The sequence below is a fragment of the Sarcophilus harrisii genome, chromosome X (assembly GCF_902635505.1).
Source record: "Sarcophilus harrisii chromosome X, mSarHar1.11, whole genome shotgun sequence".
NCBI lineage: Eukaryota > Metazoa > Chordata > Mammalia > Dasyuromorphia > Dasyuridae > Sarcophilus > Sarcophilus harrisii.
In genome coordinates this window covers 49,542,276-49,567,428 of record NC_045432.1, presented here as the reverse complement: position 1 = coordinate 49,567,428, position 25,153 = coordinate 49,542,276, and the positions used below count along the sequence as shown (strand labels likewise).

At 40.1% G+C, this 25,153-nt stretch overlaps 1 protein-coding gene and 1 pseudogene across 1 annotated transcript in view; both read right to left on the bottom strand.

Moving 5' to 3' along the window:
- AFF2 (AF4/FMR2 family member 2) overlaps positions 1–11,385 on the bottom strand; it is a 559,096-nt gene extending 547,711 nt beyond the window's left edge. Inside the window, exon 1 of the mRNA XM_031945005.1 lies at positions 10,911–11,385. Within this exon, the coding sequence (XP_031800865.1) occupies positions 10,911–10,957 (47 nt within the window). The 5' untranslated portion in view covers positions 10,958–11,385. The remainder of the gene's footprint in view (positions 1–10,910) is intronic.
- The window catches only part of LOC100931884, a 126,415-nt pseudogene continuing 112,316 nt past the window's right edge, over positions 11,055–25,153 (bottom strand).

Here is a 25,153-nt window from a genome sequence, read left to right as displayed (position 1 = left end):
CAATTCAATTCAAATATTTGTTGAACATCCAACTTCTGTGAAGCCTTGTGGTAGGTGCTAAAAGGCATGGAAATAAAAGACCTCTAAAGTACTCTCCAGATGACATAGACAGCAAGATGAAAAATTAAAAATTCTGGCATATTTTGATTTGAGAAAACTTGCAGCACAAAAAACCAGAAGGAAAAAAGATAAATTAAGTTTGAAGGAAAGATTTTGAACTATCTACATTACAAAATAATTCACTAAAACAAGCAAATACCCTAAGATATTTAATGAACAAATAAATTTACAAAACATCAACATACACGCAATTTATGAAATATATATATATATACATATACACACACACACATATATATATATATATATATATATATATATATTACATGAGGTGAGCTACCCATGCTAATGCTACTCCCTTCTCTTAGAATTTCTAGACCCTCTGATCTCTTTTCAGTTGAGGTTTTGAAAAGTTATTTATTATTTACAAATATGAAGAACCATTTTCACCCCACATTAATTCACAACTAGTTCAGATCTATAAAAAATCTCTGTCTACATGATTCTAGGACTTCTCTACATTAAAAAAAAAAAATTTTAAAAGAACCAATTATCTGGATTTCCAGTCGACATATCCAGCATCATGTAGACTAAACAGCTAGGTGACTGGCCACATTTTTTCATTTTTCTTCTACATGCTATAGCCCCCTGAAGATAATCTCTTTGTAGTATCAAAATGCCTAAGAGGCCTGAGGCTATCTCAAAGCAAAACTCTAAGCCATGCATATCATTGTCATACTGAAGCAGGAAACTCCACTCTCATTCAAGGCTCATATTTGGTTTGAGTTTAAATTCAATTTCCACTCCTGTACAGGGTATCTAGCAAAGAATCAAGAAGAAATATCTCTGACCTACTACAGAAACAGCAATGGCTCCTGGTGAGTGGACCAGATTATTCTATTTACTCATATCAATATCAAAGTCCAAGTTCACAAACCAAGCTCATCTTCTCCATACCAAACACCACTTGAGCTCATTTCAGACTGAATGACCAAGTTGAGATGCAAAATATGTTGAACTGAATTAGGTTATTCCTTAAAATTCTTCAGAGACAAGACAAGAGGATTAAAATACAAGTGACTAAGAAGACTGATCACCTTAATTAGCAATTCTGATCACTCTGTCATATTTGCCTTTGGTCATCCTCTGATTCAAACTAACACATGGTAAAAACACATTAACACACAGCTATATACTGAATGTGCCAGGATCAACCAAATTATGTTCGCTTAATGTCAAGGTTAAAAACAAAATGAACTATAAGTGAAGGAATGAAACAGATGCACCAATATCAAGAACTTTACCATTCAAAAACTCTGTTCAAGAAAAGAAGCATTTTATTTGAGAGCATCTCAACAGCCCAAATGTATGTTACCATTGAAAAAACCTATTTTGCCAGCAAATGTTGCCAATTTGCAAACATGTGTTTCAATTGTTTCAAGAAAAACAAACTTTCATTTATGATTTCTCTGAAAGGAAAGTGATGCTGATGGAAAATATTTGCAAATACAGTATACACACAAATATACAAATTCATGTATGCATTTGCATGTGTATACATATATATCATTGGGATTCCAACTGCATTTAACTAGAATCTTGGGACTATCCTCCCCCGCCCTCCCCCAAAAAAATGGTGACCAATACTGTCAAGCCAACTATACCTACAGAGAAGTGTGACCTTGGCAATCAAATGTATGACTTTGAGCTGTGGAGATGGCCAAATTAGATAAATTAGGCCCAGAGGAGATTTCTGTTTATCTCCAATGATCCTGTTGGCCTTCCAGATAGGCCCAATTGCCAACTTTCCACTTTACTTTGTATTATATTGACTGCTCAAAATCGTTTCCCTATCATCGCCCATATTTTCTTGCATGGCTGCAGTCTACACCCATCTCACATTTCTCTGACTTCTCATAGCCTATGTATTCATTCCTAAATTATCATGTATTATTCCAGTCTCCCAAACTAGATTCTAAGCCTCTTGAGGTCTGAACACATTTCTCTGTCTCTTGTATCCCTGCCAATGCTGTGAAGATAGCCGAAGTTTAATAAATACTTGATGATGTGGAAAGAGTGCTGAATGGAGAGGCAGAATTCCTGACTGTAAAGTGAAGGGGCTAAGCAGATGATCTCTAAGGTACCTTCCAGCTCTAAAATTTTCCCTGAGTGTCTAATTGAATTGATGTTTATGTGATACAATAAAAAAGTTACACCATGTACTCTGCTACAAGGTTCAATAAAAGACTTAATAGATGAGCTGGTTATCAGTGAAGTATGTTTCAATGATACTGTGGTGCCTGGGGAAGTTTAGTGCTACAGGAGAGAACCAGATTTAAAGTGTGAGGATCTGAGTTCAAATCCTAACTCTGTTGCTTGCCATATGCATAACCTCGAGATCACTTACAGACTCTGGCCTTCCATCAATCCCCTTATTGCCAATAGATTTCATAGATTCCCTCTAGCTGTAAATCTATGATCCTATACAGCCCTTCGGTTACAATGGTTGAACTTATACAGCATGAAAATAAACCATTTAATCAGTGAAAAACGGGCAAGTTTTCTATCTGATATCATGAAAACAAAACAACTAATCAATAGACAGAATTTCATCCAGGTCAACTGGCTATTTTGATCAAACTTGGAAAACACCAGCCAGCAGTAGACTATATAATACATGCCCATAAAACCGCTCCTCTCCCAGTAATTGTTAAGGTAGAAACTATAATTTCAGCATCAATTCATGGTGAGTTAAAAATATTTTTTCTGATTTTATTTCTATTGACTTAAAAAATAATCCACTTTATTGCTATTCCCAGGAGATATTTTGCCTGGAAAATATAAAATCTGATTCCAAGTACATGATTTAAGAAAGGCCAACAAGAAGACCAGTCTCTATATCTGTTTTACACTGCAGAGGGCATTTCCTTCAGCATCTCCCAGTGGAGTACTTTCTCCAATGCATTCCGTGGACACTCAAGAGGAATTTTTTGGGTTCAACTAAAGGGAACACAGAGCACCAGTATTTTAAAAAACAAAACAAAACTATGCCACGTAACACGGTAGTAGCATGTTGGAGGTCGCTTCCTTTTGCTTATAGCTGAGACTTAAAAAAATAAATGAAGGAGGGAATGAGGGATGTTTAATGTCTAACAAAAACAAAATATGTGTTTCCTTACCCTATTTTCCCATTTGTAATGGGTAATCTTAAGCCCTTATAAAACACACAGGAAAAAAAAAATCTTTGGGTACCATCACACATTTCTTCCACCACACAGGAACTACTGAAAACTCAAACCAGAGTTTACTTTAAATCATTAGTTGTTTGAGGTTTTCATATGAAGCAAAACACATGCACTATCCCTAAGAGATATCATTCCATATACTGGTCTACCCCTAATCAAAATCAGATTTCACAGGAAGGGCTATTGTCAACTCAGCTTAGAGCTCATCATTCAACTGAAACTCCCAGATCATTTTTCTCAGCCCAGTAGGTCAGGAGATGTTCACAGCTCAGGTCATAGATGAGATTTACTTTAAAGTAAATTCAATAATTCTGAGCATCACCTACCCTCTCCACCATGTAAACTTCAACAGGCTTTGAACATGCAAATAAAACTCTACTCGAGTTAAAAGCACAAAAGTTTGACAGAAATGCAACCTAGTGCCGGGCCTCAGTTTAACAGAGTAATTTATGGTGTGGATCTGCTATAGTTAAGTCAAACAAAACAAAACACAACAACCTTTCATGATGAAATCCAAAGGGGGATGGCTGCAATCTCAAGGTGAGCAGAAGACAGGAAAATGAACTGACCTTCTGCCTTTGGAACAGCCTTGCTCTGTATCTGCCTTCTAGCCTACTGACACACTAAGTTTACAAATACAGACAACTCTTTCGGAGTCGGGAATTGGGATGAGGCGAACGAATTCTGGAGCCTGACCAAATCACTACACTGGAACCTCACTTTCACCTAGTCAATGGAGGTAATAACAGCACCTATTGCAAGGGAAAGCCTGGAGGATCAAATGAAAGGACACATGTAAAGGGCTCTACTAACTCTAAGGCACCAGGGAAATGTGAGGTACTATGGAACAAAATTGTTTTTCCTTCCCTCTTTCTTTTCCCCATATCCTTTAAAGTTCCCAGAAATAGGATTCAAATAGCAGCTTTCCCTCTTAGGAGCCCCTGATTTTCTTCCCTTTTAATTGTCTTCTCCTGCCAGCATTCTTTTCTGGGAAAGAGGTCAAGTTGGTCTCTTGGCCCAATTGGAGAATGAATCTTCAAACAATGAACACATTATGCAACCTGTAGAGGAGCAGCACAGAGGGCAGTAGTTATTAGGCACATATCATATGGCCCTTGGGTTTACCTGTCATGATAATAATAGGTGATCATTCATAGAGTATGTTAGAGTTTCCAAAGTGCTTTATATACACGATCTCATTTGATCCTCATAAGGATCCTGGGAGGCATTACTATTCCCATTTTAGAGATTTGTTGGAGTAGGAAAAAAACCATGAATTTGAAGATTGGAGCAGGGCTGGAGCTCCAGGCTTTAAAAAAGCAAATTACCCATAGTGAGACCTCAGTTTCCTCATTTGTAAGATAAGGGGATTAGACTAGACAGATGATCTTTCAGATCCCATCAGACTGTAAAGAGATGATTTCATCTATGGGGCTCAAGAGAAATAAAACAAGCCTGCCGCTTATGGATATGAGGCCAAAGTTTCAGGACACCAAGTTAAGCACTCCCCCCACTACATCATGTTGATTCTCCACAGCCACTGAATTGCGGAGAGATTTATTATCAGAACATTGGCATATTTCTTGAATACTGAGCAAGGGACTGAGGGTTATACAAGATACTGTTCCCTAGAGGTCAGTATTGTGGCTTTAACAATCAGTACAACATTCCCCTGTAAAACCCCCTCTGCTTCAGCTTGACTCACAAAATTACTCAGTAGCCATATTCTTATTTCAATAAAGAAATAAAGAAAATTTTCAAATTTTGAGAATCTACACTTGGAAGAATAGTTGTCCAATATTTCAACCAGCTTTCTCCTCATATGCTCTTTCATTCATCAATCCCCATCAATGGGATATATAGACATAAACATAAACGTATTACAAGTCTGTAGCGTGGTACAAACAATATATTATTTTACAATACATTTTGATCTGTCAAATCCCCTGTAATACACAATTATTACGTTTACCTAGGCATACAACAGAACTATCATGTTTCATTTGGGCCTACTTATAGAAAAATTATATGTTCCAACCCATGTGGGGCAAAAAGCAACCAGCTCCTCAGGCATAATTTAGTAAGAGCACAAAATGAAACCGGAAATTCATTTTGTGAGTCCCCCTGTTTAAGAGAAGCTATTATTTGCAACTTATTTCTAACAGTTCTTCTGGTAACAATCATGGAAGGAGAGAAATTAAGACAGGATTGAGAACTGAAAGGGGTTTGGAAGAATATGGAGATCAATCAGTTTAACCCTTCATTTGAAAGGTGAGCAAACTATAGTGGAGAAAGGGCAAATGGCTGCTCCCTGGGCATCCCATCAGTCAGTGGCAGAACCAGGACTGGTCTTCTTCCCACTTCCCCAGGCTTCCTGAAGGAGTTTGCCACTTTGTTTTGATTTGGATTTCTCTCCCTTTTCCCACCCCCAAGAGATTGTACTTAAAAGGGCAGATCTCTTCAAGCTGTTCAGACAGAGCAAGGAGGAGGAGTGACACTGTCTGCAATCCATTGGACTTCAGCAATCAATGCACAGATATTTTAAACCTTTTTTTAGCTCCGGTCTCCACAACACCAAAACAGCAAGTTGAAAAGTAAAAAAAAAAAAAAAAAAAAAGTTACTCAATGCACCCACTGCTTTGTCTTCATGCCACTAATCAACCAGCCGGACTGACTTTGGTCACTGAATCCAATGACCTGACTGGGTGGTCCGGCATCCTGGAGACACAAGCCAATTCTGTTAACCAAGGGCATGGTCTCACTCCATCTGAAGGCCACAAAGGCCAGGGCCTCTCTATTGTTCCAGGGAGAATTCTTTTTTATTTGTTGAGATTTTTAGGCAAATGTGAACACTTCAAATCATTTTAGCTATCTTTAAATTTCACGTGGAAAAAATCATCTCGATGAATAAAAGACATGAAAGAAGGATTCATTCCATTAAAACCGTTTGGAGTCCACAAAAAGCAGCATGTTTCAAAACAATGTGATTTTCTTCCACCCACAAAATACTTCAGCGCTGTGGCTCCTATCTGTGTAATGACTGATTTATTACCGAGACAGTCATTTTCCAACTCTATTTGTATATTTTTAAGTTGTTAAAGGCTTGACTGCATCATTAACAAAACAATTCATGTATCATTTAACTGATATCTCACACAGGGATCCTTTTCTTCCCTGTCCAATAGAGGTGCTTTCAAAATTTACAGACACTGATTGTTTTGCTTTTTTTTTTATTCCCTAGGGGGAGCAGGGGACCTTCTCTTCTACCTGATCCATCTCTCCTACCCATCTATCCCAAACTCTCCGGAATGCTTTTAAAAAATGGCTAGCATAATTGGCAAACATTTGAGAATGTATAGTAAATTAAATATAATTATTCTTCCTCTGAATGGATGACAAATATATACAGACAGGGAAGGTGCGTGGGTTGCGGAGAGAAATCATCCAAAGCTAAGGATATTAGTTAGAACCAGCTGTCTCCGTCTCTGATTCTGTCTCCCTCTCCCTCTCTGTATCTCTCTCTCTTTGTGTCTCTGTCTGTCTCTCCCTCCCTCCTTCTCTCTATCTCTCCCTCCTTCCCTGGCTCCCTCTCCTTTGCTCCCTCCCTCCCCTCTCTCTCCCAAGAACCAAAAAAATTCCAGGTTTGCAAGGGATATCATGAGAGATGTCATCTCTCCATCGCACAGCCCTTTCTCTCCTAACGGCCTTTTTCTAATATGAAGAATTGTAGTTCACAAGGCCTCTGAAGACGTCTGCGCCAAGAAGGCAGTGAGAAGGAGCTCTTGTGCTGCTGCAGTGTGCAGGGGAGAGCTCAGGCTGAAGCTGGAACAGTCCACCTTTGTGTGGAGAGCAGGGTCACCGGCTCCGGGCTCAAGGAACAGGGTGAAGGGGCGCGCCGCTCTCCGGCGGCAACATGCTTCTGCCTTCAGACACAAGAGAAAACTGGCCAGCACATGGTCTCTTCTCAGCTTTGACAACCACACACGGACCTTTGAACTTTCTATTTATATCCCAGTGGAGTGAGTTGAAGTCTCTTCCTGTCCAAGTGCCAGTTTACTAGCTTGGCTCTAATTAGGCTACTAGGGAGACATCATCTAAAAAGTAAAAACAATTGATTCGGGGCTCTGCGAGCAAGAAGGCTTCTTCTCCTGACAAGATCACTTAGCTACCATCTGCACCACTGTGCTTAGAGCTTTTCTTTTAGAAGAGTTTGCTTTGCCCATTAAGGATGGGCTGACATTTGGGTTGTTTTTTTCCCTTCCCCAAAATGGACCCTCTCTCTGCTGCCATTTCAAAAACTAAAGGAGAAGCTCCCCGGCCCTGCCACTCCCCCCCCCCCCCGTCCCCCCCCCCCTTCCTCCAAGGCAAACCTCAAGCTGGGACAAAATAGCAGTGCACTTCTTTACCACCCATGGCCCTGAATGGCTTCATATCTGAGTTGCTTTTCTGAGCTTTTTTGTTCTAGTAGGTGATTAAAGGTATCACCGCTTCCCAGAGAGAGGTCCAAATCCAACCATGGGGGTCGGGGACTTCAAAATGCCATTACCTTGGTGACCACTGACAAGCCTACAGAATGACTTAAAAGGGGGGAAAAATCGGCTCTATTTTTTCTTTTTCAAAGACCATGGGTTCTCAGGCACAGAAGATTTTCATTTTCTTTTCTCATTCCTTTCACACACCAGTTTATATTGAAAAATCTTACTCAGGTAAATGTTACTTATTCATGCAGAAATCTCACAGAACTTGAGGCTTGGCCCTCTAATCCAGCCCAGGGCTAGATAGATCCATTAAAGGATTTCTGCAGTTTTTAAAAGCCAGCAATGTGAATTCTAAAGCACAATGTGAGGGGAGGGAGTCCCCCGGGTATCGTTTTCACCCCATTTTCTCCTATTTATACATATGCAAGGCTCTGAACATATATGGGGCATACTTTTTTGTATACAGATAAACGGAAGCACAAGCTCATGAAATAAAGGTGTAGGCCTTTCCTGGCAGTTACCGAGAGTGTTAAGTTCCACCAGCGAAGCTAACGCACCCGTCTAGAGGAAAATAAGCTTTCTAATGTTGACAGTACCACGGGTGAGGGTCACACATGCAAGCTAGCTGCTACTGAGTGGGAATAAATATAACGGGCAAATTCTGGGCTGTCTAGAGAGTTGGAATATGATTTGATGTCAGGGCTGATTTTCAGGGTCAGAATTCCTTTTCTAGTCCTCTAACGCTAATGACACATTACAGTCACCTGAATAGCAAGCTTTCATTGCATTTAGCAGGGTCATCTCTTCTCTTTTTTTTCTTGGTAGTGGGGGGGGGGGGGTTTACACAACTGCACACCAGATGTTTATAAAGGCAAGCACATAAAGCAAGCATACTAGTGAATAGAACAACAACAAAAAATAAAAAAAAAAACTAACCAAAAAAACAAAACCCAGAAACCGGAGACAGAGTATGTTTTCCACACAATGAGTGTAGGCAAAATACATGCTTATCTACATAAACATACTACACTAAGTGATCCAATAGGCTCACTCCCTGCATTCTCTCTCCCCCTCCCCCCATGGAGAGGCTAGAGGCATATATGGGCCTAAAACAAAAATTAGTTGGAACTCCTGAGAAATGAAGGTGTTGCATTTTGCTCTAAGAAAAGGTAAGAGAACAAGAATTTTCATCCATTTCAAAAAAGAAATCATAGCAATGTGAATTGTTCTTTTGGATTAAAAGAGGCTGAGACAGAATGAAAATCCAAATACTGTGCTTAGACATCTTAAAAACAAACAAACAAACAAACAAAAAAAAAAAACGCCAAACTAAACCCATACCTGCTGGCTGTTTAACATTTTTGAACTACACCCACCATCTTCAGTTGTAACTGTGTCTATTAAATTGATGATGTTACCCACACCGTATATTAGGCAAATTGTATGCAAATAGCAAGACAGTACTTATCAGCTGCCTGCGAAATGAATTAGTGCAGCTGAGTACAGATACTGTGCAGAAGCATAATATTTAATTGAGGAGTGATTTTATTGTGATTATTACTGTTAAATAACAACAGCATGACTATTAAACATTGTAGTCTAATGTTTAATGTGTAGCTGATAAAACCCTGCATGAGATCAGAAGTGCCTTCCAGATGAATATTGATACTGTGTAATTGGTGTTTTCAAGGATTTACATGGCAAGGCTGGAAAATAAAAGATGACAGGTATTTAAATTCTGGTTATCTTAGATTTGCAACTGAAGCAGTGTGGATCAGTAAAATATAACTGCCTAAGTGTATGACCCTTTTCTCCAAAAATTGAGTAAAACCATAAGAGTAGCAAGGTGACTGTAAAAACCTACAGCTTTTGAGGCGAAGATATGACTGCATTTTTACATTAAAAAAGCTCTTTTACTCTCATTTCAGACTGGGCCATTAGCTGATTTCAATTCAAGTGAAAAGCCAGTAACCAGGCTTGGAATTCTAAATTACCCAAAATATCTAATTTACTAGAATGAAAAAGATAAATGACACAGCTTAAATTGCTGGGGCAGATTAAAAAAAAAAACAAAAACAAAAACAAAAACAAAAAACAAAAAAGGTAACATTTCTCCGAGAGAAGGAAGCAAAAATAAAAAGATAGACAGGTAGATAAATAAATAAATAAATAAATGAAGTTGATGTGCCCATATGTATCAATTTCCCTGCTCCCTCCTGACCTCTGTTCAAGCCTTAGGCAACGGGTATACAATATTTTCCAGAATATGCACAAACCTTCCCATCTGAGCTATCTGCACAATGCAAAAGCCTGAGGATGTTTGGGGGAGGGAGAAGAGAGGACAGCGTTAAGTCAGTAATTATTTGTACACTTACATTAGACTGCCCCACTTCAGCGCTAAGTTAAATCGCATTTGCCCCTTAATCAAATACAATATGGGGCTCCAAATTAGCAAATATATATAGTTCGTACAAGAAGTCGCATCGTTTCCTATAGTAGTAAAGAGAACTTATGAGAAGCAAAGTGGAAAGGAAGGGGTGTCTGTGTCTGTCTGTGTGTGTGTGTGTGTGTGTGTGTGTATCTTGTTTGTCTGTGTCTGATTGTCTAACGGTCTAAGGATGCTTCGCTCATGTCTGTGAAAAGGGGGAGCGGGGAAGGGGGTGCATGCTTGCCTCTTTAAAATCCCTTTTTAAAAAGCCTAGCAAGATATAGAAGCACCCTTAAAGTTAAGCCATCTATTGGAGGAAGCACTAGGTATCTCTGCCAGCTGAAGGCACGCAGAGCCGGTGAGGAACAAAACCCGAAAAAGGGGAGGGGGGAAGAGGGTTGGCTCAACACCCCTAAGCATCATCAAATTGCATTTTTTTTTTAATACAACTCTCCTAACTTGAAAAAACCAAAGCCCGAAATCTGCCCCCGTAACCCTCTTCTTTCTATCCTCCCCCCAATCGAAGGTGGCTTAAAGCAAGTAGGAAACACTTGGGGGCTTCTCACTCACTCGCCCCCCCCCCCATCTCTTCACCCCTTAACAAAGAAGCCCCGAAAAGAGGAAAAGGATCAGGGGGAAAAGCCCTGGCAAAACGAAGGGGAAAACAAAATCTCCAAACAACAAAACCCCGAAACCTACCACTGCTGTTCCAAGTCCCAGTCCCTGAAAAAGTCGAATAGATCCATAGCGGTGGGCTGGAGAGCCTCTCCAGAATTGCTGGCAGCTGCCCCCGGCTCGGCAGCCGGCTCCTCGCCCCGGCTCCAAGTGAGCGGCCAGCCTAGGCTAGCGGCACGAATTGCCCGAGGAGACTCGCCTGGCCAGCGCGCTGTCCGCAGTCGAAGTGTCCGTCCGCCGGTCGCGCTGCCCCTCGGCCAGTCTGGCGAGCCGAGTGCAGCGGCCAGCGGCGCGAGGCTGAGGGCGAGGTGGCGCGAGGCGCCCGGGGCTGCGCCGCGCCGCGCCGCGCCGCGCAGCTACGGCTCCCGCTACGGCTCTTGCCCTCTCTGGCTGCCTGGCTCGAGCTCTCACTCCCCGCGCCACAATGCTACGTGTGCCCAGCTTAGGCTTGCCGCTGCTAGTGCTGCCGCTGCCGCTGCCGCTGCTAGTGCTGCCTCTGCTAGTAGTGCTGCCGCTGCCGCCGCCGCCGCCGCCGCCGCCGCCGCCGCCGCTGCTGCTGCCGCTGCCGCTGCTGCTGCTGCTGCGGCTGTTGCCGCCTCAGCCGCAAGCTCAGCCGGCCGGCTGACTGCCTGCGAGAAAGAGGCAGGAGCGGCAGCAGCACCCTCGGCAGTGGCGGCAGCATCACATATACACATTCACGCAGACACACGCGCGCGCGCGCGCACACGCACACACACACACACACACACACACACACACACGCGCGGGGGGTGGGGGGGTGGAGCCTGTTCAGTCAGAAACTGCGATGTGGAGCCCACACATTATCTTCTCCTAGATCTGCCCAGGGGCTCCGAACCCCTACGGGTCCTAACTGGGCCTTTGGCTACACCTTTAACAAAATCAGCTGTTAGTAGGCGGCGAGGAGGGGGGAGGGGAGGGGGAGGAAAAGGTACGACGGGGAGTGAGGCAGAGGGTCTGCCGAACCTCTGCTGCTGGTTACCTGGCCCTCAGCAAGCACTCCCTCCCCCTCTCTCTCTTCCCGCCCGCCCCAACCGATGGTTCCCCAGCACTCCGAGGTCCGGGGCTACTTTGCTCGGAAGAACAGAGGAAGCGGCTGGAAAGTGTCACCGGCAGCAGCAATGCCAGTCCCCCGGGCTGCAGAGAGAAGGGGCTGCCCTCCCAAAGCGCGGGGCAGAGGGGCACCGGGGGGAGCACGGGCGGGCGCACAAAGTTCCAGGGCAGCGTGGCGGCCTGCACGCGCCGCCCCGGGCACGAGGCGACCGAGCAACAAGCATTTCGTTAGCGCCCGGGTGCCCGGCGAGGTTCAGACATTGTGGGACGTCAAATACACGGCCGGAAAATGGTCCTGGCTCTCGGAGAGATTTCGATTTCGCGAAGGGAGACCGTCACAAACTGACACCGAGAATCGGAGAGAGAAAATGGCTCTGAAGGAAAACCAGGGGTTCTAGGAGGCCCAGAGGAGGACAGAGCACCTCGTGAACCAGAGCAGACAGACAGGAAACCAAGTGGCGTGGGGGACGAAAAGTGACAGAGCAGCTGGCACGAAGATGTGTAATGAGGCTGGGAAGGGACTCTGCCGAGAAAGGCTCAACGGGGAAGTTTATGCTTGCTCTCCAGCCCCACGGCAGAGCATGTCCAGCTCAAGCAGGGCTGCCTCTGCCTCCTGCCAAGTCCGGGACTGGGACACGGAAGCCCAAGTTTGGGATGCAGGTGCCACCCGTCCGGCACCAGGTGCCTTAGGCAAACGCTCGAAGACCCACAGCCTTCCTCGGGAAAACGCATTCGAGGCTTGCATCAAAACGAGCTGCTTAAGCTTCTCTATTCAGGGATCTTTCGAGTTTGGGGGTTGATTTCCCCCCCCCACATCATACATCAGTCAGTTTGCTCCACCCCACCTCATCTCAGCCCACCCTCCCTCCCAGGTTCAAATAGCTTCCCTTCCTTCTTCCCACCAGGTTAATACCAGTTAATCACTGGTAAGAGTCCCCAGTCTCCTATTTCAAAGAGGCAGGTCAAAGTAGAACAGAAAGATAAGAGGATCGAGGTTCAAACCAGGAAGCCCAGAGGAGGGAGCCCTGTCAGACTGGGGCCTCTCAGCCAGGCCTTCTGCCTCTGAATCCTCAGCTATTTCCTCTAGGCCAAGCTGCTAGGAAATGGAAGAGGCCCATCTCCTACCTTCAGGGCCAATGTCAACCCAACGTGCTGCTGCATTCACCCCTAGCAGATAATATTTTTATGCGCTGTCAGATCCCAATAAAGTTTTTAAATAATAATGAGAGATTCCATAAAATTAGAGAAACTTGGATTTCAAAGGGGCTGTCCAGGCTACCGAGTCCAATCTGTCCCTGATCTGTTGCATATCCCCTTAGGATGGTCATCTAGCCTACATCTGAAAAGGTCCGGTGTTGGACACTTAGGTACCTGAATCAACCCACTGGACTTTGAGATGGAATCCTTCAGTTTTTCTTTAAGCTGAGCAGAGATGGATTGCTCTCTAACTTCCTTTTACTCCTAGTTCAGCCCTCTAAAGCAAAAAGGAAGGAAGGAACCAGGTATTAATTAACCATCTGTTATGTTCCGGGAGGTTTACAAACATCATCTCACTTGGTTCTCACCGTATCCCTGAGAAGCATGTACCATTGTTATTCCCGTTTTACAACTGAGGAAACTGAGACAGATAGAAGCTCAATGACTTGTTCCAGCTTACATAGATAGTACACATCTGAGACAGAATTTGAACTCAAATCTTTCAGTAGTTAGTACAGTGGCTGGAACATTGTAGACACTTAGAAATGCTTATTCACTGTTTTGGTTTTATTATTATTATTATTAATGCCAGGCCTGGCACTTCATGCCACCTAGACCAAATCTGGCCACTTTTCTATATCACCTGATGTCAGATACTTGAAGATAGTTCTTGTGTCCTCCCTAAAAGTTTCCCTTCTAAAGCTAAATATTCCCAGTTCTGTCCATTTATCTTCCTTGTGGCATGGTTATGAGTACTCTTAGCATCCTGATAACAACTTTAAAGTACTTTCATTCTTATCTCACTTAATTTTCTCTTTTTAAACTGAAATATAGAGGTAGGCTTCTTTTTTGTTGTTTTCTTTTTAAAGATTACAGGATTATAGAAATAGTGATGAAAAGGACCTAAGAGGATAACTAGAACAATCCTTTCTTTTTTTATAGATAAGGAAACCGAGGCCCAGGGAGGTTAAAAGATTTGTCTGAGCTTACATACAGTGCTGAAGCCCAAATTAGGGTGCAGATCTCCTCTTTCTAGAAGTCCATGCTCTTCATCAGTTCTAAACACAGGCTTTCAAGGAATGGAGCACATCTATTTGTTTAAAAAGCACAATTTTCGCCAGTTGTAGGTGCTTAATAATCATTGAGAATAAGGATGAGCCAGTAATTAGTTATTAACAGAAGAAAATCCTAACTTATTTTGAAGGGGGATTTTGGACATGTTTACTTTTCTTTTTAGAAAAAAAATAGCTTTTTATTTTTCAAAATACATGCGAAGATAGTTCTCAACATTAACCCTTGTAAAACTTTTGTGTTTCAAATTCTTCTCCCTCCCTCTTCCCCTAGACAGCAAGGAATCCAGTATAGGTTAAACACAGGACATGTTTTCTCTAGCTTTCTTGCTTTAAGAGAGAGCAACTTTCCAAGGGCAGTTAGTTGGTGTAGTGGATAGAGCACCAGTCCTGAAATCAGAAGGACCTGACTTCAAGTCTGCCCTCAGACACTTAACGGTTCTTGGCTGTGTGATCTTGGACAAGTTGCTTAACCCAATTGCCTCAGTAAATAAAAAAGAGAGAGAGCCAGTGACTTTCAAGGAAAAGTAAAAAAATATATATGTTGGAGAGGGAGGAAAAAAGAACACTCCATATTTAGATTGCATAGAAGATATTTATGTCTCCATCACCCTCATACTTTCTTTTTTATTGGTAGTAGGAAGGAACACAGACAAGCAAACAAAAATCGAATAATCTTGGTCAACAAGCTTCTATTAAGTGCTTACTATGTACCAGCCACTGAGGATAGAAAAATGACCCAAACTAATCCTCAGCAGGGACGTGAGTATAATGAATTAAACTGTACCATACCTAGATGGCAGGAAACTGTGAGAAGGTTAGAAAGGTAGAAAGGGGGAAGCTTATAAAGCGCTCTAAATGACAGGCAAGTTTATATTCGCTCCCTGAGATGATAAGCTGTCATCTTTGACTTTTCCCTCGTACTCTCACCCCAAAATCCGACTTGTTGTCAAATCTTGTTATTTCTACCCTTGTCTCAAGTCTCTCCCCATTTCAATCATAAGGAACCACTAGAGCTCACTTAGAGAAATCATGCTTCAAAGTATGATTATATATGTTAGGGTTTTCTTCTGATAATAACTATCAATTGGGCTTATCCTCATTCTGCACTATGATTAAAAACATCAAGTTTCAGGACCAGATAGATAGAAAAAAGGCATTACCCTACATAAAAATGGGAAAAGTGGGGAGATGGGAAGTAACTGGGAAGAAAGATAAGCCATGATACTGTGTCTAGGAGACATCCATTTCCAGATGTCCAAAAGTCAGTTGGGTATGGGAGAATACAGGTCAGAAGAGCCACCAAAAGGCACCATTTATTCCTCCTCCTCTTCTTCCTCTTCCTCCTGCTACCATCTACTACTACTACTGCTACTGTTGCTGCTGCTACTATTAATACTGCTGCTGCTACTGCTGCTACTATTGCTATTGCTGCTGTTGCTGCTGCTACTAATGCTATTGCTGCTGTTGCTGCTGCTACTAATGCTATTGCTACTGTTGCTGCTGCTACTAATTCTATTGCTACTGTTGCTGCTGCTGCTGCTGCTGCTACTACTACTACTACAACCAGTTTTTCTATGTTGCTAGCATTTGCTATGTATAACCCAGTTTCCGCCTCCCCCTATCAATATATATGTGTGTAGATACGTATGCACACACACACGTGTGTATATAAAATCTCATATGATATTACTTGTAAACAAATGCTTGGGAGACTGGAAAAAGATAAGAGCAGGCCTGGGAGAGATCAGGAGTGGAAGTAACTCAACAGAACAGAAGAAAGGATATTCTCATCATGGTTCAGTATTATCTGAGCAAAGTCTCGTAGTAATCCAGTGGAGAGGGAAGTGGGATAAATCCACATTACAATACAGGTTTTTTTCCACTTACTAGACATGTAATATTAGCATAGAGTCACTTAACCATTCAAGCTTCGGTTTCCTCAACTGAAGAATAAGGGGACCGGGTAAGATGACTTCTGCCATCACTTTCCATCTCCATCCCTATGACTCCTATGATTCTGAGATAGTGTCCAGGAAAACAGAAACTGCAGAATAACTTCTTCTGTGAGTCCCCAACCTCACAAGCAACTTTTACCAAGTATCTATGTGTCCAGGACAGTGCCCAGAGTAAAGATTATAAGAAAAATCAAAAAAGAAACCAAGTTCCCTGCTCTCAAGGAGCTTACATTCTACACCTGAGATATGAAATGTTTTTTTTTTCCTCCCAAGGTATGACACGTTAACCTGCAGACTGATACAAGGGAGAGTGGGATGGATCTAAGATAGAATTCTAATACAAGAAAACGGCTGTAAGTGTACTTTTGCCCCTAAAGAGCTAACAGGTTTTACTTCTCTTCACCCAGTGTTTTGTCTGACAAGGAAAACAGAGTAGTCCAGCCATAAATCTGCTATTCTAACTCTTTGTCTCATTGCCCCTCCCCCTCCAAAGTAACACTTTCCCTAATAGAAGGCAATAAGGAGGACTATCACATAGTGTTCACTGGAAAGAGAAGATCTCTGAGGGTAAGAGAATATCAGTTGCTCTCTTAACTCAAAAGTTGGCAGTAGGAGAAGTAAAGCAGGTACTAATAAGTAAAGCAGAAAAAAAAGGAAGGAGAGATTCTGTTTTTAGTCACAGAGGGTTAGTTCCTTCTCTTTGACCACATCTGTTATTCACATTCATAATATTTAAACTGGCAGGAACCTTACAGTTAATGTAATCCTACCTTTCTCATTTCACAGAACAGGAAACTGAGGAAAGGTAAATGACTTATCCAACATCAAAAAGTTCCTGAGCGCCAGACTCAGTATTTGAATCTGAATGTTGAAGACCTGAATTTCCTCCGTGCCATGGGGTTTTGACTCTTAACAACAAGTCATCCTCCACTCTCTGGGGCCTTTTAGTAAAGGCTGAAAGTGGGATCAATGATTTTAGAAGGCAAAGTAACTCCTTCTAGAAAGTCAGCAAGATATAGTGAAGAGAATTATAAAATTAGGAGTCAGGAAGATCTGGATTGAAATTGTTTCAGATACAAGTTGTAGAACTGCGGGCATTTTACTTCCATGAAAATCATTCTGTTCATCTGTAAAAAGGGGATAATAATGCTTGAAGTTTCTATCTCAGAGGGTTATTATGAAGCTCAAGGGACAAAATGAATTTAACCAATTTTTCAAACTTTAGATGCTAATTAGTTTATCATCAACATTATCAGCATTAAACTGGAGAGTTCTTGATAGGAACCACAGAGACCCTTCATTCTCTTGTTAGGGTTAACATCACTGTAAGTCCTGGTTGGGGAATTCTGAAGAAGCTGGCATCTTTTTTTCCCCAGAAGAATCTTAGAACCTCTCCTCAGATTCAAAGCACCTTGACTCAACAATTTCATGCCAATTTTAAACTTAGAAGGGAAAGTCTCTGCCTTCTTTTCTTCTTCCTGTCCATATCTCATACTGATAACCATCTAAGAAATCTCTCATTAAGGACAGAATGGCCATAAGATAAGCAACTTTCACAAGAAAAATAGCAACACAGAGATATTAGGGCTCAATTCATAGAAAAGAAAAGAAAAATAATTTTTAAATCCCACAGGCTGAAGGCAAAGATGGAGGAAAAGGAGGAAGCAGTACCAACAAGTCCTCCCTCACAATAACTCCAAGTAAAATCTAGAAAGAGCAGTAGACCAAGTCAAGATTTGGACATCTAAGGGAAAAAAGTCACAGTGAGTAATAGTTCTAGTCCAGGTCAGTGTAGGGCGATAGATGTCTGTAGACAATGGGATCAGAGCGTGGACGTGAAGGTGTCCACATTAACAGACAAAGCAATAGGAGAACCCCAGAGAACACAAAACCGAAACAAGCAAGTCCCAGACATTTTCTCTTGTTGGACTCAGAGCCTGGCTTGAATACAAAATAATAATTCAGAAAGTAAGGCTGGAACTCTGGAGAAAGAACTATTGTGATAAAAGTGATGCCCAAGCCACAAACCCAAAAGACAATGAGTCCATAACAATATAAGAAATGCCTCAAAGAAAAGAAAAGCTTGGGCACAAATTCAATGAGAATTCCTGGAATACATTAAATTAGTTTTTTAAAAATATTTTGTAATAAAATGAAAGCATTTGAATAGAAAGGTGATTTTAAAATGACAGCTATAGAAGAAATCCTTGGAAAGAGAAATAATGGCTTAGTACGAGTAGGAAAAAAAAAAAACCTTGGATAGAATGACTTGCCCAAACAAAATTCTCCTTGAAAATTGGAATACAATCAACAGAAGCCAATGACAGCATGAGGCAACAAGAAATATTAAAGTCAACAGACTGAAAAATCATAGAAGGAAATGTAAATTATCTCATCAGAACAACTGACAAAAAAACCAAAGGGAGATAATCAATGAATCACCGAACCAAAACCAGAACTAAAACTAGAAAAAATAACAGATGCCATATTTCAAAAAATAATGAAGGAAAACTGCCCAGAACTCTTAGAACCAGAGGGAAAAGTGAAAACTGAAGAATCTACCAGTTTCTGTCAAAAAGAAACCCCAAAATGAAAATTCTCAGATACCTTTCAGCCTAAATCCAGAGTTTTCAGATCAAAGCAAAAATATTGCAAGTAGCCAGGAAGACAGAGTTTGAGAACTGAGAAGACACTATCACGGTGACAAATGATTTAACAGCTACTGCTATGAAGGAGTAGAGAGCCTAAAATAAAATATTCCAAAAAGCAAAAGAGATGCTTAACACCAAGAGTGATATACCCACATTTGCCTGGGCATAATCAATCTTAGAGGGGATAAAATGGATCTTTAACAAAACAGGAATTTTCCAAGCAGTCCTCATTTTTAAAGAACAGGGCTAAAAGAAAATTCGAAATATAAACACTGGAGTTAAAAAAAAAAAAACAAAATATGAGCAATCAAAAGGGATTTTAAAAGGATGAAGTCTTTACATTCTAATAGAGGGAGATGATTCAAAAGTTCCTTCAGAATGCTAATGTCATCAAGAATCGTAGAGGGAGTTGAACAAGACATAGCTTGGGAGTGTTTTTTTTTTTTTTATCTTAAAAGAAGGTGGGACATCGAAGGAAAAAAAATCTCATGAGGGAGATCTAAGCTCCTATTAGTTTTTTGTTCGTTTTTGTTTTACTTTTCTGTTTTCTTATTAGAAAGACCCAAAGTTGATTACAATTCCAGGCGTAGTTTACACGAGGGAGAAATGAAGTGATGCTATTAATATGCAGTTCTCGATCACTTAGGTAACCTACCCAGTGCTTCTTAAATAAAGGGTAATGTGTAAATTCATATAAATAGATTTGCAGAAAGTAAAGTTCTGAATTTCTTAGGTCCTACACAGAAGTTACTGCTTAATAGTACTTTGAGTTGGAATAGATTTGAACTATTTATAACAGCCTAATGGTATAAAGCACATTTATTTCTGAGGTCCCTTCCATTCCAATCCTCTCATTTTACTTATAAGGAAAAAAAAGTAAAAGTGGCATTTTTCTGCAAGCCCCCTCCACAAAGGAGGGAAGTGGAGGGAATTATTGCATATAATTAAGATGTACATGTTGAAGACTATACAAACAAAAAGAAAGGAGTTGGGGAATAAGTGACATTTGACCTTCACTTTCATCTGATCTTGTTAAAGAAAAGGAGAATATACATACTACCTGTATGAGTGTAGAAATATATTTAACTCAACAGGGAAAGGAGAAGGGAGACAAACAGGGAGAGCAAAGAATAAGACTGAGGGAAGAGTCAGAGAGGAATTAGTCATAAGCAAAACAAACTCTAACTACTGAATTCACTGCTTTCACTCCTATATATGTGCTGCTGAATGAAAGTGGAGAAAGTCATTGACTGGGCCCATCACAAATTTAGGTAACACAACCTCAACTGGGTCCTCACTGCTGCTGGGCAATCCTTCACACAGTTTTCTTATCAACTCACTATTCCATTCTTCACTGCAACTGTTTTTGTCCCTCCTCAAATCTTTCAAAGCTCCTCCAGCCCCTCAGCTGAGAATCTTGCCTCATAATTTACCAAAAAATTGAGGTCATTTATCATAACTTCCTCATCTTCTCTCTTTAGTTCCTTTCACTCACATGCATTCTGCCACTATCCCCTCTGTGAAAGGGGACCCTTGTTGCATGAAGTGGCTTTAGTACTTACCAAGTCTAATCCCCTCACTTATTCAAGTGATCCTATTCCATTTCTTCTCTTCCAATAGATTGTCTCCTCCATCATTCTCACTTTTCCCCTTATTTTTAATTTCTCTCTTTCTCCTGGCTCATTTCCTAACCTATATAACATGCTCATGCCCCCCCCTCCTGAAAAAAAAAAAACCCTCACTAGATTCTATTTCCCACTATTACCCTCTAGCTCTTCAACCATTTGCAGCTAAATTCTTTAAAGAGGCCATCTACTAAGTATCCCACCTTGTCTTCTCTTACTCTCCTAATTCCTAATAATCTGGCTTCCAACTTTTTTATTCCACTGAAATTGTTCTTTCCAAAGTTACTCAAGGATTTCTCAGTTGATAAGTCCAATGGCCTTTTCTTAATCCTCATTCTCCTCGACTTTTCTGTTCATTTCTTCTTCTTTGTATTCTTTCTCTCTAGGTTTTTGGGACACTACTCTCTCTGGCTTCTTCCCTTACTTTCTCTGTCCCTTTTACTGCATCTTCTAGATCATGCAGGTTAATCATAGCTTTCCCTCAGAGTTGTATCCTGGCGCCTCTTCTCCATCAGCTCCCATAGACTGGTCATTCATCTCTTTGTTGATAGTTCTCAACTGCCTACTCTGCTTCAGACTCTCTGCTGTTCTCCAATCCCACATTTCCAACTGCCTTTTATACATGTTAAACTATATATGTCAGAACTGGAATTCATTTACTTTTCCCTGCTTACTCTTACTGAAAAAAGGCACCATCACTGTCCTAGCCTTTCAGGATTGCAAGCTAGGACTAATTCTAGACTTCTCACTCTCTCTCATGCCCCATATGTAATTTGTTGCCAAAGCCTGTTGAATTTCCCTTTGCAACATTTCTCAGATATGTTGCCTTCTTTCTTCTGAACACTGCCAGAAGTCTAGTATAGATCCTCATCACCTCATTCCTGGATTATTGAAATAGCCTGCTAGTGAATCTGTTTGTCTCAAGTTTCTTTCCACTTCAATTTGTCCTCCAATCAGCTACTAAAGTGTTTTCCCTAAAGCACAGGTCTGGTCATGTCATTTCTTCCATCCTCAGTAAACTCCTGTGACTATCACTTCCTTGATAAAATACAAAATGCTATGTTTGGTATTCAAAGCCATTTATAACCTAGTGCCCTCCTACCTCTTCAGTTTTTCTACTCTTATTCCCCAACGTCAACTCTTAGATTCAATAACACAGGCCTCCTGACTGTTGAACAAACAAAATGCTCCATCTCTCTGCTCCAAGTATTCTCTCTGGCTGACCTCATGACTAGAAAGCTCTATTTCTACTCAAACTACTGACTTTCCTGGTTTCTTTTAAGTACCAAATAAAACCGCACTTTCTGTGGGAAGCCTTTTCCAACTATAAACATAACTGATCATATCCAAAACAAAAAATCATATGATTATATCAATAGATACATAAAAGACTTCTGACTGAAAATATAGTATCCATTCTCATTAAAAACACCAATAAGCATAAGTTATGCTTTTCTTAAAATGCTAAGTATTATTTATTTAAAGTCAAGAGCAAACATTACCTATAATGGCAAGAAAGTAGAAGCCTTTTCAAGAAGGGTGAACCAACTATGTACATCATCACCAGTATGCTGTACTAGAAATGCTAGTTATTACAATAAGACAAAAAAGAAATAGAAGAAATAACAATAGGTAATGAAAAAACAAAACCACCATTTTTTAGAGAATGGAATAGATTAGGGACACAATATACAGAGGTAAATAATCACAGTAATTTGTTTCATAAATCCAACAATCCCAGCTACTGGGGCAAAAACTCATTATTTGACAAAATTATTGGGAAAACTAGAAATTAGTCTGGTAAAAAGTAGGCACAGGCAACATCTCATACCCTATACCAAGATCAAGTGTAGATATAAAGAAGGATATCATAAAGAAATTAGGAGAGCATGGAAAAAATTTCACCAGGCAAATCTATGAATAGGGAAAGAGTTCGTGACCAAACAAGAGACATAGAGAATCACAGGAAGTAAAATGGACAATTGTGATTACATCAAAATAAAACTGGATAAACAAAACCAATGTAGTCAAAAATAGAAGGAAAGCGGGAGCCTGGGAGGAAATTTACAATAAGGTTCTCTGATTAAGTGCTCGATTCTCACATACATAGAAAACTGAGTCATTCCTCAATTAATAAATAGTTAAAGGATATGGATAGACGGTTTTCAGAGGAAAAAATTGAAGCTATCAATGGTCATATAAAAATGCTGTAAATCACTATTGATAAGAGAAAAGCAAATTAACACAACTCTTAGGTAATACCTCACACCAATCATATTGTTTAAGATGACAAAAAATGAAAATGCTGAAGTAAATGTAGAAAAATTGGGAGGCTAATACACTGCTAACAGAGCTGTGAACTGGTTCAACCATTCTGAAGAACATTTTGGAATTATGTCCAGAGGACAATACAGTTTTGCATGCTTTTTGACTGAGCAATATCAGTACTAGATCTGTATCACAGAGAAATAAAAAAAAGGAAAAGGACCTATACAAAAATATTTATAGTAGCTCTTTTTGTGGTAGTAAAGAATTGGAAATTGAAGAAATACCTACCAATTAGTAAACGGCTGAATGAGTTATGGTATATGATTGTGATGAATACTACTGTATTATGAGAAATGATGAACAGGGATGCTTTCAGAAAAACCTGGAAAGGCTTACATTAATTGGTACAAAGTGAAGAAGCAGAATCAGGAAAATGTTATACACAGTACTGGGATTTGTAATTTTTTTTCTTTCTACAGATCAGACAATTGTTACTAAAGAATTTTAGCCATCTAATCATAATAAACATTGATTAAGAATTCTCTAGAGATGACATTGTTGAAATTTATAGGGAGAACTACTGGACCCTCACTTACTATCATAAATTACTCCATTCCTAAAAACCAGAGGTCCTTAATCAACAGTCTATTATTTTGCTTTTTTCAGACATATTTTCATAAGCATATTTCAACATAATTAGTTTCCTTTGTAATCCTATATATTTTATTTTATCTATTATGATTTATAAACATTCAGCTGAACCAAAAGTATATATTAAGACTGTGGCTGCACTGATCTTAATTTCTCTAAATGTGATCTTAGCCTTAATCTTTGACTGACAATGCCTTAAACATACAATGCCTCAAGTTTTTCCCTGGCTACCTTCAGCTCAATGTACTTTGCCCAGAGCAGACCTTCATAAAGGTCACCTTGGCCCAATGGTTCAATCTGACCTGTGAACTCCAGGTCAAAGTCTTTAATACATATTCTTGATGGAATTCACTTAAAATGTTATGCTTCTCAAGAATAAACAATATTGTGTTACTAATGAAGAAAGCTACATAAGATCACAGATAGAAAGCTACAAGAAACTTAAGTCATATAGTCCAGCATGAGTTTTCAGATGAGAAAACTGAAGTTTGAAGAGGTTAAATGTCTTTCCCAAAGTCACAAAGATATTAAGTATCAGAGGTAGGACTGGAACATAGAGGCCTCTTAGTCCACAGTCAGTTCTCTTGCCATTATGCCACACTGCTACCCATGAGAGGAAATACTTGTTTAATGTGTTTTTCAGGGGAACCTTATAAATTGAAGTTCTCACTGTATATCAAGTGATTAAAACAATATTTTATTATTACTCTCTGACTTAAAGGCCATAATAAGTTCCATTAATGGATGATAATGGATTTAAAGCAAGAAAGAACCAGGAGCATTTAAAGTGTATCCCTGAAAGATGACACATTATATGAATTAATCTTAACATTGCTGTGTTCATGGTGTGTTTCAAATGGAAACTTTTAAAATTGTAGCATTCCCACTATTACTTAACATATGCCATATATATTTGCAGTACTTACATGACTAATTCATGTATATCAGTCCTCAACATTCACATGTTTAACTTTCCTGACTTCAACCTTGAGAGTGATTTTGATAGTAACTTCATTTTCACTTTCAAGTTGGCAACCAAGAATATTTATGCCTATTTGCAGTGGAGGAAAAAAGGAAGAGGCAGTTTATTGAGTGACTGATATCCTACTAGATGCTGCACAGATCTTGTCATCCCACCAATACAGAGTAAAGAGCTCCTGGTACATTTGTTGTATATTTTCATTGTTCACCTTTAAAATTCAAGTTTTGTGTTATGAATACACCCCTAAAGCTTAGTGCAAGACCTCTGGGTTGTAAGCCTAAGCCACAAGCCAGTGATATCATTTAGTGAGAATATAGACGTATTAGATAAACTTCTTGCCATGATGTCTGCAGCCACTATTAAAAAAAAGTATTTATGGACTTCATGCATTAAGAAAAGTAAATAGTGTCTGAAAAGTTGAGATGCTAGCAAAAAGGTCAAAGAATTTTATGGAATTATTAGCAAGAAAAAATGTTTTGCATGTTATCAGTTTTATTTTTATACCAGATTTTATGGTTTAGTTCATGGTTAGAAAAAGTGTATAATATCAGAATTAGTATTTTGTTATAAAAACTGTTGCAGAAAACTATATTTGAAGTAATCACTAATGAAATAGTACAGTTTTTCATGGTCTCAGGAACTTAGCCTCTTCTTTCCCATAGGCTTAGGATACCAACCTTTTTGTTTTTAACTTTCATGATGTTTTCAAGGAATGTTACCCCCCACAAAAGTTGAAGACTGATTGTAGAGGGAAGTATGTCAAAGTCTTGGCAATAATGACTAAAAAGCTGGCA